Here is a 12,833-nt window from a genome sequence, read left to right on the forward strand (position 1 = left end):
TGACGCTATTTGCAAATATCAGTAGAGCACACTGGAAATGTGAATGTCCTCAATGAGCTGAAACAGAACAGCTCTGAGGAACTCACACTTTTTGGTTCATTTCTGCTCCAGTATCTCTATTTTCCTTTCCCTGCTGCACAGAACACAAACATTTACTCTCTGTTCTTCCATATTTCCATGCAAGCAAATTCCTTCTTAAGTGACTGACCTGGGTCTAGTATATTATGCAAGGTTTTTTTTCCTTTGGAAAGTTGGAAGCAAAATATGAATTATATACCAAGACCAATCACTCAAGGTGCTTTCCTAAAGAGTGTCCTTGGAATCCAGTTGCTATTTGCACACACATTAATAAAGTGCAAAGCTTTTAAATCTGATTGCTTCAAGTTGAATGGATGGGTCAGTGCCAAACAAATTGATCTCAATCACAAAGCATCATCTACAGCAAACTATAACTTCATTACAATGAAAGAGCTCAATTCAATAAATAAAATACAGATTTTTAAAAGTTACCTGAGCAGCTCTTTAAATGCTCTGTAGGACCATACGTGCAAGCCACATTATTTATCTGAAACTGAAACCAACACACACTGTTCAAAGACAGTTTAAATACTTGACACAGTGCGTATGGGTTAAAGGCTGTATGTCTGACAGAAGGATCACTGGACTGACAGGACTATCAGTTCTATCAAATTAAATGACTAAGGGTCAATGGTGGCAAAGTCATACGTGGCAGTATCAAATGAAAAGGTGACTTTTTGGGCAAGTTCTTGGTTTGACATTTAGAAATTCAGTGCCCAGTTCAGGTTAACTCCATAAATTGCCAATTTTCTCTGTACCCCCATGCCCCAGCCGGAAAAAAGGGGAGTGATAATCCTTTATCCCCACGTTTTATGTTCTGTAGGGATAATCATTAGGTACCTGCCTCAACAGAAAGAGATCAACTTTGAAAAGAAATTCTTGAAAAAAATGTTATGAAAATGTATCTTAACAAAACCCTGAACAAGCAGCAAACAAAAACAATGACAAAACCAGCAAATCCATGTACAGAAAGAAACCTGATTATATTTCCTTCTGTGAAACTTTCAGCATGAAGACTTCTCCAGTAAAGAGGCATTACTACAAACTAAAACTCTACCAGAAATTGTTCTTATGACACAGAGTTTACGTCCTGCCCCACAGAAGACGTTGTCAGAGATGATTTTATTCTCTTAGCACTCACATTGCAAAGGAAATGATCCAAAAACCTGGGAAACTGCCTCCTTTCTCAATAAGGTTAATATGAAAGAATTTGATACATTGCTATTTCCTTCATTCAAACAAACAACCAAGAAAAACAGGGAGCAACATCTCTACTGTCGGCTGATACACAGCATTCCAACGGCTGGAGAACAGCACACTAAGCAAACTGTGTATCTGATAAGAACTGCAAAGACAAATAGGGTCAACTTCTAATTTGTCACTCTGGAGACCACACATTGCTCATCCAAAAAGATGATGCAAGGTCCAGCCACAACAAAGTGCTGCCACTGCCAGCCTGTCTCCTCATTCCAGACATGCAACGCATTCTAGTCCCTGCTACCTTTGAAGAGATCTTCCACACAGGTGCCATTGTAAGAATTAGAAGAACACCTTATTTACCTTCCTTATATACCTTTAAAGCAGTTTCTTCTTCACCTGTTTCTCTTTCCTGGGGCCAGAAAGCATTTTTGGTCCCTCCTGCTCTCACACCCTTCATGGTTCTATACCTATGACAACCCCACTGTCCTCCCCTCTACCTGCAGACCCTTTAAAACACAGTTCACATGCACTGCCTTGAACCTCCTCTGCTGGTCTCCATCTGAGTTCTCTTCATTCTGGTTTCTACCTTCTGCACTTAACTGAAACTGCTCCTACTGACATTCACTTTTCTTAGCCAAACTCTCAAATTGTTACTGTCTTCCCTTTGATGCTTTTAATACAGCTGATCCTATTTCTTCTGTTTATCAAACCTCCTTTTCCCAGCACTTCTCTCCTGGGTTTCCTATGCCACTCCTTTAGCACAGCCTCTCCAGGGGATACTTTCTGTGATGTTCTTCAAGACTCCAGAGAACAGTCCCACACTTATTTACTTTGTAATCACCTCTCTGTAAGTTAACTTCATCCAGTGAGCAAACTAGCAAAAAATGCACTGCCATTCACATACTGATGAGTCCTGATCTACTTCTCTGTGACACATTTTTCAAATTCTGTTCAGTCTAAATTGCTAGCCTGTTTTCTGGATATCCTCATAAGTTTCACACAGACAACAATGATTCCTCAACCCTCTCCCTTCAGCTAAAGGAAATACTTTTTCTCAGTCAAAATGGACAGCCAGAACATCAGACCTCACAATTTGAACTACAATCCAAGCGTCATCTTTGACTCTTTTTCAAAGCCTCTCATCCAAGGCAAGCCAAAAATCCACAGATTCATTAGACATAACCTTTCTAATAAACAGTTCTTTTTACCCATCTGTAATGCTAAAATTCCTTTCCCAGCTCAGATGACATTACTTATTGATTACTACAAAGTTCATCTTTCTGACCTTAAGAATTGCAAGCTGCTCTCATATCTCACTAAAATTTCTGCTACAAAGAGGATCTCTAACCTCTTGCTTTGATCATTTCACCCATCTCTTCATATTGCTTCAATAGCTCCCTTGTTATCTATCATATCAAAGATATGCTAACTGTCTTCCTTTCCAACAGCATATACTTCCCACCACCCCCAGTCTTCCAGGTTACCTCTAATTCATCACCAAGATTCTGGCCTTGATTTCAACCTTCTTCACCTACTGCTATTTATTAAAAAAAATCCACAAGTATCTTAAAAATCCCTATATCTTTTTTATCTTTTTTTTTTTTTTTTTTTTTCCAAAATGCTGTTTTCTAAGATCCTGGTATGAAGACGTATTTCTGTCATCGAACAACACTCATCATCACTCCCTTTTATTCCCCAGATATCTCTTTTTGTCACCTCTTGACCACTGTAAATTCTTTGGAGACACATACTCATACAGCATCGAGTAAAATAACATGCCAATTCATAATAAGACATTCAGGTATAACACGCATAGTAGTTATAATAGCACCAGCAGTACTAACAGTAGCGCTAGGAAAAATAATTATTAGCATAGGACTGTACTCTTTTTTTGAAACAACTCTTAAACCTTTTCTAATTTTTAAGGTATTTGCCACCCTCCAAGGTACAAAGGTAAATGAACTGACACATCATGCTTTATGCTGATGATATGCTATATTTGTTTGACACAGAACACACTTTGCCTGAGGAAAAAACAATCTTATTGCAGTTACCACACTGTCTCAAGTTAAAAGCTTAAATTTAATCAGATCTAACTGCTTGTCCTTGATGAACAAGGTTCTAAAACGTTTCTTCCCTTACATTTCCAGAGAGCTCTCATGAGCCTCTATTTTTGATAGTTGTTTTAGGAGCTCTACACTCTGAATTGTGAAGAAATGGGCATAACATTGTATCCTACACACTGGGCAACACTACATCAACAACACTAACCCTTGCACCTACACTGTGCATTGCCTACCCAACAGAGAAATAATTTTAAGAGAAACAGAGCATACAGTCCTAGGGCACCTTGCTTGGGATTAATCTTCTCAAACCAAGGTAAATCTTACCCAAGCTTTTCTCTCACACACAGACAGCATTATACTGTATACTGCAAGCAATTAGTAAAAGCTTAAATAATTTTCCAAATTAGTTTGAAACTAAAAATAAGTCTTGGGTAAATATCATTTTATTTCACCTACTAAAAGTGATTAAAAACCTCCTGTGAAAAGATGCAAAGCAGGTGCAAATTATTATTAGCAATTATTACTCATCTCTTCTAAGGATAAATGGCTGCCTTCTGTAACCTCTGAAGCAACTAATGAAATGAGTCAGTGATTTTCTGAATCCAGAACACCAGGTCTAGAAGTGCATTTTAGGGGAGAGATGACTGACTGACTGACTGTACTTAGAGACACTTGCAGATGTGTCCATGGAAAAAAGTCAACCTGCAGTACACACTGGTGCTGAAGGTTCATAAATTGAATATATATTAATTGCAGTACGTATTTTATAATCTTCAAAAACAAGCTGCCCTAGCACAGTAAACTGAACAGTTCACAGAATTTATATGAAAAAGTAAAACTGGAAGATGGAAAATAGCTTTTGTATGCTCATGACTTTTTTCCCCTGATCTTTATAAGGCAAATGCATTTTCTATGTGCTTGCACTGCTTCTGCTAGTGTCTTACAATAGGTAAGCACTGGTATAGTGATGAAATGCAAAAGCAGGACCATATTTTAAAATTACTCATCTGTAATTAATTAGTAATCTCTTCTTTCTGGTGAATTATACCTAAATTGCAGAAAATTATCCTTGCTGGGAATGACAAAGTCATCTGCAGATTTGCAGGATTTTAGAGAAACATTTTGCATGTACTTATGTATTATAATGACCACAGGTATGTCAGAGTATTTGGTATAACTTTCCACTATATTAAAAAAATACATCTATAAAATCTTTATCTTTAAATTGCATGGTATTCCAGGAGTCAGTTGAATAACCTGAAATAAAATAGTTTGGAAAAAACAGCCACAAAGCTGGAAGTGAGCTTAGGTTTTGGTAGCCTTGGTCTGGGTTTTTTAGGGCTAACTATAGAGTTGCCCTGTCTCGGCTCTTGCAAAAGCCAGCACCAGGTGCTATTTGAGACAGCACTAAAGAAAGTGAACTGCATGTGGCCCAATCCTAGACTTCTGTGTTTTCAAGTCACTAATAGCTCCTCTTCCTTCCAAAAAAACCCCCACAAATACAGCCCTGCCTGACAGCTAGAACCCCCCAGTCTGGAGGTTAAATCTGTGGAGGGAGCTGTGTCTGGAACTGACAGTCTTAACGTGGGGCTACCCTGGAAGGAGAGTCTTAGAACAGTGACACAGCGCTGCAGTAACCCCAGCTCCTGTTTCCAGGACGTGAACATCCGTCTCCACATCCCATCGCCTTCCACTGTACAGAGCTGGCAGCTTTTTCAGGGCTCCCCATAGGAGCAGGCTTGCCTTGCACCGTGCTGTTCAGCTCCCATATTGTACAGTGGGACAGAGGAAAGAAAAAAAATATAACAGATGAGAAAATTAACAAAAAGAACAAAAAGGAAAGAAAATGAATGACTGAAAAATAACAAATGAATGAAAATTAATGATGCTCACAAGACAGTTAGAATTTAATTTAAAATATTTCAACAATTTTGTCAGCTAGATATTTGGCATAGTTTCCTTTAGACCCGATATCCTTACTTGTGGACAGGAGCAAAACGTGAGCCATGTTTTAGCAACTGAACACCTGGAATGAAGCAAGGACCCAGAAGTATGCTGAGGATTAAGCATCTGGAGCAAGAGGAATGCCCAGCTCCTGTACATACAGATTTAATGACATTTAAAAATAAATGATCTCTTATGCATATATGCCCAGTCATCAGATTCCAAATATGAGCTGAAAAATCTAGTTCCTTCAGATCAGACATATTATTACTGACACTTGGGGACTTAGTAATACTGCTAGTAAAGCAGTTTCTAGACTCATAAGGACTTTGTGTAACTCTTGCCAATGTATTCAGTCTCCATAATTTTTTTCTCAATCGACCCACAAAGCCTCACAAAACTGCTATCAGTTATTGTTAGAGATGAATAACATTGGATTCAATCTTCATGTTTCTCATAATTTCAACATTCAGGTTCACAATCTGATGCCATATTATTAGTGGAGTTAAAAAAATATTAAGATTATTGTCACTTAAACATACTTGCAGTAGTAAAAGGAATGTCATTGACATGAAATGTATAATTACATTACATGAAACGTATAATGACATTCATATTTAATTAATAAAGTCATGTATTCACCAAATTATGATTTTTTCCCCCTTTTCACATTGGCTACAAAACTGTAACGACATATGTACGTGATTGTTCCAAACATATTCTCACAGTAATCCCATAGCTCGGAACAATCACAGTGAAATAAAATACAGCTGGGTTTGTGGTTTTGGGGTTTGCCCAGTGGAAGGAAACCTGCTTCTAAGCTAATTTATGCTAAAATGGGAGGCTTTGTTTTAAGAGTTTAACGAGGTTTGCTTGGATTTAAATCATAGTTATTGTTCTTATTAAACACAAAATCTCTTACTGTATTGCAAATATCAACAATACCAGACTTTAGCTTGGACGAAGAAATAGAAAATCCGAGGTAAATTTAGAAAAAATAAGGTGGGTATAATTAAACTTGAAATACTGAAAGAAGAATGTATTATTTCTACAGTTCTGTTACCAGCACTCACAAATCACTACCAGTTCTTTAACCAAAGAAATTGCCTTCTAAAAAAAGAAAAGGCACAATATTTTTTTCCCCAAATTGTTCACCAATATTTCAAGATCTTTATATACTCTATATGGAACAGAGATAGGGACTGATAGGCCAAACACTGGCAACATAATGATATGTACACCAATATGAAATGCCAAGTGCCAGAAAATTAGTATTAAACTTTTTTCCTGTTAAATTCTGAAAAGTAAAGGTCTCTGCTTCCTCTGAAAAACCATTTCATACAATTGCTTGTGGGTGCAGACTGTTCAAGATGCCATAAATAATTCCTGCAGCTCCAGTCAAGTAATAGCATGTCATCAGCTGCACAAGGGAAAGAGAAGTCTGGAGCATTGGTCACAAGTGCCAACTGGGAGCGCTCTGGGAGTAAGGTACTCAGCATCCTCAAGAACCAGGCATGAAGGAAGGCCAGAAATCAGCATGAAATGATCCCAAAAGCATAAACCAAAAGCAGAATACCTGTTTGGTTTTGGTTTGGCTTTGGGTTTTTGTGGGTTTTTTTGTTGTTGTTCAAGAACCAGTCAGAACATTTGATATGAACTATGGTAAAAGAGAAACAGAGCGCAGTCTGTTTTCCAGTGAGGACACAGAAGTGACTACATAAACAGGGCAAACATAATTTACAACTGTTTAATAAACTCAGAATTATTCTGGAAGTTTATAGCTTCAGCTCAAATAGGAATTGCAGAGATTCAGATAAGCCTGCTGCAATAAGACAAGGTTTTAGCATTAATTTTTAATGCAATTAATCTGCTCTCTTTTATTATTAAATGGGTTTTTTTAAAACTTGTTTGCTGTGTTAGGCATGCAAAGGGTTCTGCTTTCAGCTGGTATGCTGCAGGGATATGCATACATACCAGCAACCCTATTGCAGTAAGCTTACACGCAAGACAGACTCACAAGTAATGGTATCATTTTCAAAGATGCACCTAAATGGAAACATTTTTCACTTCAGCGAAGCTGCCAAAAATCAAGTAACACTGCTACAGGTTTTGTAAAACCAAGAATTCCTTCTCTTTGCAAATCAATAACCACATGCAACTGCGCTACAGCCTCCATTATACTGGTTTTCAAAGGTAACAGTACTAAGTAGAATGACTGAAGTCTATAGAGCAACTGATACTGCCTCCACTTTAAAGCAGCAGCTCATTAAAATACGTATCCCAAACAAACCGTATGTGTTCTGTGAAGAAGAAAAAACACAATCCCTCCACAGCTGACAGTTATTGCACACTACTACAGGAAACTTGAGAAACACTGACTTCCTCCCCTTCAAACACGTTGTATACAAAATGTACAAAGTCTGAATTTATTCACACAACAAATGCTTCCTGATACATCTTCAGAAGGACCCCTGGGTTATCTAGAACGTCCTTCAAACTAGTTCAGGAAGGACTACTAGTTTAAAGTACCCGAGTGTTTTATCTAGTGAAGTCTTGAACACCCTGAAGAACGACGCCTCGCTGACCCCTCTTGCCGAGCACTCACACTGTCTGACTGACCTCCCTGTTGTAAAGCATTCCCTGTTTAGCTTCAGGTCATTGCTTCCTGTTAGACCACCCATGATCACCTTAAATAATTCCTCCTCCTCCTCCTCTTATGTTTCTTCTCAAGTATTTGTCAGTTTTATTTCCTTAGGCAGGCTGTATATAGAACATTCCCCAGACCTGTCTTCATAGGTCATGCTCTACTATTCTTTTATCATTTTTGTCACCTCTCTGAGCCATTTTCCATGTATTCATGTCACTATGTAGTATAGAGCCCTTCGTGATAGAAGTAATCCATACAAATATACCTCTACTTGCAACCAAAAAAAGCATATTCATTGGTAAGTGGAAAAGGCAGGTGAAATCTGTCTGTCACAAAGAGAAAGCCTTTTGAGTTTCAGATGCTATGTCCGAGCCAAAGAGACTAACATGAATAATATCTTTTATATTTTATATTTATGTTTAGTAAAACTCCTCCCCATTCCCAAATTACTAGTTTTAGTTCTTTTCTTTCTATATATTGTCTTGCAAGGAGATAACATAGTCTTCCAAAAAGAAAATAATTTTTGCTGTTACATGCCATACCTGTTACAATTGAGACTGGGTTTGCATACGAACTGAACAATGGCACCAGGCCAAATATATCAGGGCAGTTTGCAGGTGAAGGAGTGAACATTTTTCTCAAAATGATTAAGGAAGGACACTCTTTAGATTAAGTTTGCTTTAATCCCAAAGTGACCTTTTAATGCAAAACCTAGCATAGTTAACGTTTTATAAATGCATTTACCTTCTGCTTCCTGAATAACGGTTGACTCCATGTTTATACCCACACCATTGAAAAAGGTTTTTTTTCCTCTCTCCCTTTCTCTATTCTTACAGTCAAAGCAGTTTTATAGCAGAATAATAGACCCTGAAAACTTATGAAATGTCAGTAATTTCTGCTGCAGTAAGACAGAACCAGGCATTGAGGATGTTAAGCCAGTAAAGTGAAAATGATGCCTGAACAAAAACTAAAGAAATAATCCTAAGATTACATTCTTCTACGATTTAGAAAATTTTTCATGTATAAGATGTCAAAGCCTCCTAACTCTGTGCATCCAAAATCAAATGAGAACTCTCTGTCCCACCCAAGAGGTAAGTGAGGCTGAAATCTGAATCCATATTTTTAACAGGAAAAATGTATCATTTGCAATATCTAAACAGGCAAAATAACTCTTCTACCAGCTTCCAATGGCTCATATCTATGACTTGTGCTAAGAAAAATGTGTAAAAAACATTCATATCAGCGTTCATAAACCAGATGCTCTCCAAGATAGTCTCTTTTTTTTGTTCTGCATTCCACAGGAGGGTTTGTGCGCAATGCCTGTTTTTTGTGAAAAGATGTTATTAGCCAATAGAATTTAATAAGTTCTAGCTGAAGTTTTTCAGACACTTTCCCCCTGCTACAAAATACCAACTCCACTCAGCAAAACTGAAAATCTTAAGAAACCTCTTTTTAACATGGACTTCTAAATTTCCAGAAATTTATGAAAACAAAGCTTTACATCCAATTTCTTCTCTTTGTTCTTAAGTTATTTGTAACTTGAGTTAAAATAGAAAAGATGAAAATATAGCCAAAATTTAAAATTAAAGCATTTGAATTTTCTTCTCACTTTCCTACTCTACATTTTTGCAGACACCTAGATTTTTTTCCCCAAAAAAATTAATAAGGGAAATTGTTTCAAAACCTCATATAACTTCCAAGGTGACCAAAAGCACTTACTGCTGCACATCGTGAATGATGTATTTCTGTAAATTATGTAAGAATACATATTTCATTTAAGCTGAAAGTTGTTATTCTAGACTGTCTGAAATTGTGCTGTAGGGAATTAGTTGCCTTTATTGACTGAGATACTGAGGAATCATCGTTAACTTAACTCTCCACAAAACGTAAGCCCAGCCTCCTCTAGCAAAGGATTCTTCCCTACACCGAGCACCTCTCATCTCAAGCCTTTTGAGAGTTCTTTTCTAAGGTTTAAATTTTCTTTTATAAAGCTTTTCTGAATCAATCAAGATTCAATATAGGAAGATTGCCAAATAAATTACTTTCCATTTCTGCCCACAGTTAAACTCCTGCAGGGATCCGGAAATATATCAGGATCATTAGCCTTAATGCCTGTAATACACACTGCTTTAAGGCGAAGTGAGTAGTAAAACAGTTTAATACATTAGCCCCTACACTCGAGAGACCTGCAGGGTCCTGACAGTGCATGCATGTAACTTTTACAAATATTTCTGGAGTCTCGTGCATTAAGGATGGACAGACATTCTACCCAGCTTAGGTCTGAATAAAACATATATGTTGATTTCTTCTTTTAATACCTGGTTTGGATACTTTCTTACAACTCAGCGGAAAACTAAGCAATGTCTTATTTTTGCTAGAGGCCTGTTATGAAGCAAATAAAACCACTGACTGAGTTGCATATAACTTACTATGCTTTGATGGCAAGTACTCCCTCATTCCTCTGCTGAAAATCTCTGTGTATGCACAAACACAAGTAGAACTTGTCCCTGTGCTTAGTCTTTCCCAAGCTACCTATCTGCTTCATTTACTTATGACAAAATTTACCCTATTATTTTAAAAATCACCAATGAACATAAGTTGGGAAAATTTACTTATGCTGATATAAAAACCCCAACTTAATAAGCTAATTTGTCTACTTAATAAGCTAATTTGTCTTTTTATTTCTTCTCCCCACCCCCTTAACAGGCTTTGATGCAGCAAAGCTGATAAATGGAAACAGGTCGCATCTACAATTTAATTTCTTGATTCAGTCTTATCCCTGGTTACTTGAAAAGAAAAAGTTAAAAATACCCACACTTCATTGCCAAATTGTTACCTAATGACTACACGTAAACTTATACTAAGGATCCAACTCTCATTCTCAACTCTGACACAGAAAGCACTGTAAAATAATTCAATATTAAAAAAAGCTGGATAAAACTAATTAATGCCAAAAATTTGCAACACAGTTGCACAGTGCAACATTAATTACAAGTTTGCCCAACATCTATGTCCCTGTCCTAATTAGCCTCGTTGATTTCAAGAAACCATTAACAAAAAAAGACAAACATAAAATTCCCACTTCATACTGGATGAAAACCTCTGTGATTCAGCTTTCAAACATCAATAACATGCCCTTTTAAAATAAATTTAGAGATTTCCGCAATAAAGACACAGGCACATTATGTTTCACTCCTGATAGACTATACTAGATTTTCTGGTCACTTATTGACAGTGGTTGAAATCCAGGTCAAAAGCATCAGTATGGAAGACAACAAGAAAAGAAGAATTGCCCCACAGAGCTCCATATTATACTGAAAGTGCCCATCTGCCCCGTTTGCATTAACCACCACATACACGTTACATGAAGTACCTAAGGCTTCAATTCTCTGGCACTAGAGTCTGACAATCTTATTTGACATTGAACCACCAGCTCTGTCAAATTCTACCACTTCAGAAAACACAGCAAAGTATCACAAAAGTCATCCTACATGTTCCTGAAATATTGATAATAAAAAACTACTGTGCACTGACCTCATTAATAAAAGTCTGGGCTCCCCGTGGGCTTAGGAGTAAGATAGCCCTTCGCAACGTGTCCCGATAGCGGTTCAGTTCTTCTGTTTTCATGGTAGTGAAAAGGTTGGCAAAGACTCTGCTGATGTTCCTGTCCACTTTTTGTAATGATACGTCAAGTCCCAGTCTTGAGGCCTGATCGAGAAATCCCTGCAGTCCGCGTATATCTGTAAGACAGGAAGAGGGAAAAAAAAAAAAAAAAAAAAAAAAAAAAAAAAAAAAAAAAAAAGAACCACTGCATCAACCTTCGCCAGTTAGGCAAGCATCACTAATTAGGTGGAAAAAGGCTTTTTAAACTTTTTTTCCTGCAGTGCTGTCAGAAGGAGAGTATTCCACACAGCCATCTTCCACAGCTCCCCTTCATAGCCAACGCCAACAGGAAAACTCCATCAATTACCTTTCCCCAGAGGCCTCTGAATGACTCTCGGGATATGCCAGTGCACGCGGTTTGGTGGCTGTGCACACCTTCCCAGGAGATCAAGACCACAGGGCTTAACTCTGCCCAAACAGAAAGGCAGTCCCACCCCAGCAACATCCCAGTTCAACTGCAGAAATCCAGGAACAGATGAACAAGCACGGGGATAAATCACTCACCCCTAAACTTCTCTCCTTCTACCACAACCTGTCTTACATAATAAGATCATGCTTGCTTTTTCAAGAAAAAAAATTACAATACCCAGAATATATACGTCCCCCCTTTTGACTACTTCCCCCCGCCCCCTTCCTCTCCTATAAATAACCAACCCAACCAGAGGTTTACCATTAACCTGATCCTATGGAACAGTATACAAAGCCCCAGACTATTAGAATATGTTACGGTGTAAAAAAATTGGTTTTCAACCAAGTAAATAATGCAAACAAGCCCCTTCAAAACCAATTCCTTTGAGCTCTGTCCCTCACCTTCAGGCTAATTGAAAAAACACATTCGCCTACCCACATTTGTTAGGACATTAACATGGAGGAACACACATTTCATATTATGTTTATCCTGAAATCTACTTGTTCAAACTGTACTCTAGAATCTCAGTATTTTTCTACAATAAACATCTGAGTTTTTATTTGGTAGTGAAATTTAGAGCAAGAAAAAGGTCAAAGCTTATACTGAACAGGGTTGCTCTCAAAATTAACCGTGACCTGATCACAGCTGCACCATGTCATTAGGAGCCCTTAGTTTTCTGCGAAACATGTAAAACTTGTCTTGAATAAGGAAGTATTGAACCCTCTTTTCTCACATTCATTTCTCACACTTTTATGATCAAATTTCAGCCCATGAGTGAAGCCAAGTGGTCTAAGAATACATTTATTGTTCCCATAATAAAACACGC

At 37.6% G+C, this 12,833-nt stretch overlaps 1 protein-coding gene across 1 annotated transcript in view; it reads right to left on the reverse strand.

Moving 5' to 3' along the window:
• Nucleotides 1-12,833, reverse strand: part of GRID1 (glutamate ionotropic receptor delta type subunit 1) — a 541,694-nt gene that overhangs the window by 227,255 nt on the left and 301,606 nt on the right. The window contains exon 4 of the mRNA XM_040607383.1: nt 11,470-11,675. Coding sequence (XP_040463317.1) covers nt 11,470-11,675 — 206 coding nt within the window. The remainder of the gene's footprint in view (nt 1-11,469; nt 11,676-12,833) is intronic.

Source organism: Falco naumanni, chromosome 9 (genome assembly GCF_017639655.2).
Source record: "Falco naumanni isolate bFalNau1 chromosome 9, bFalNau1.pat, whole genome shotgun sequence".
NCBI classification, from domain to species: Eukaryota; Metazoa; Chordata; class Aves; order Falconiformes; family Falconidae; genus Falco; species Falco naumanni.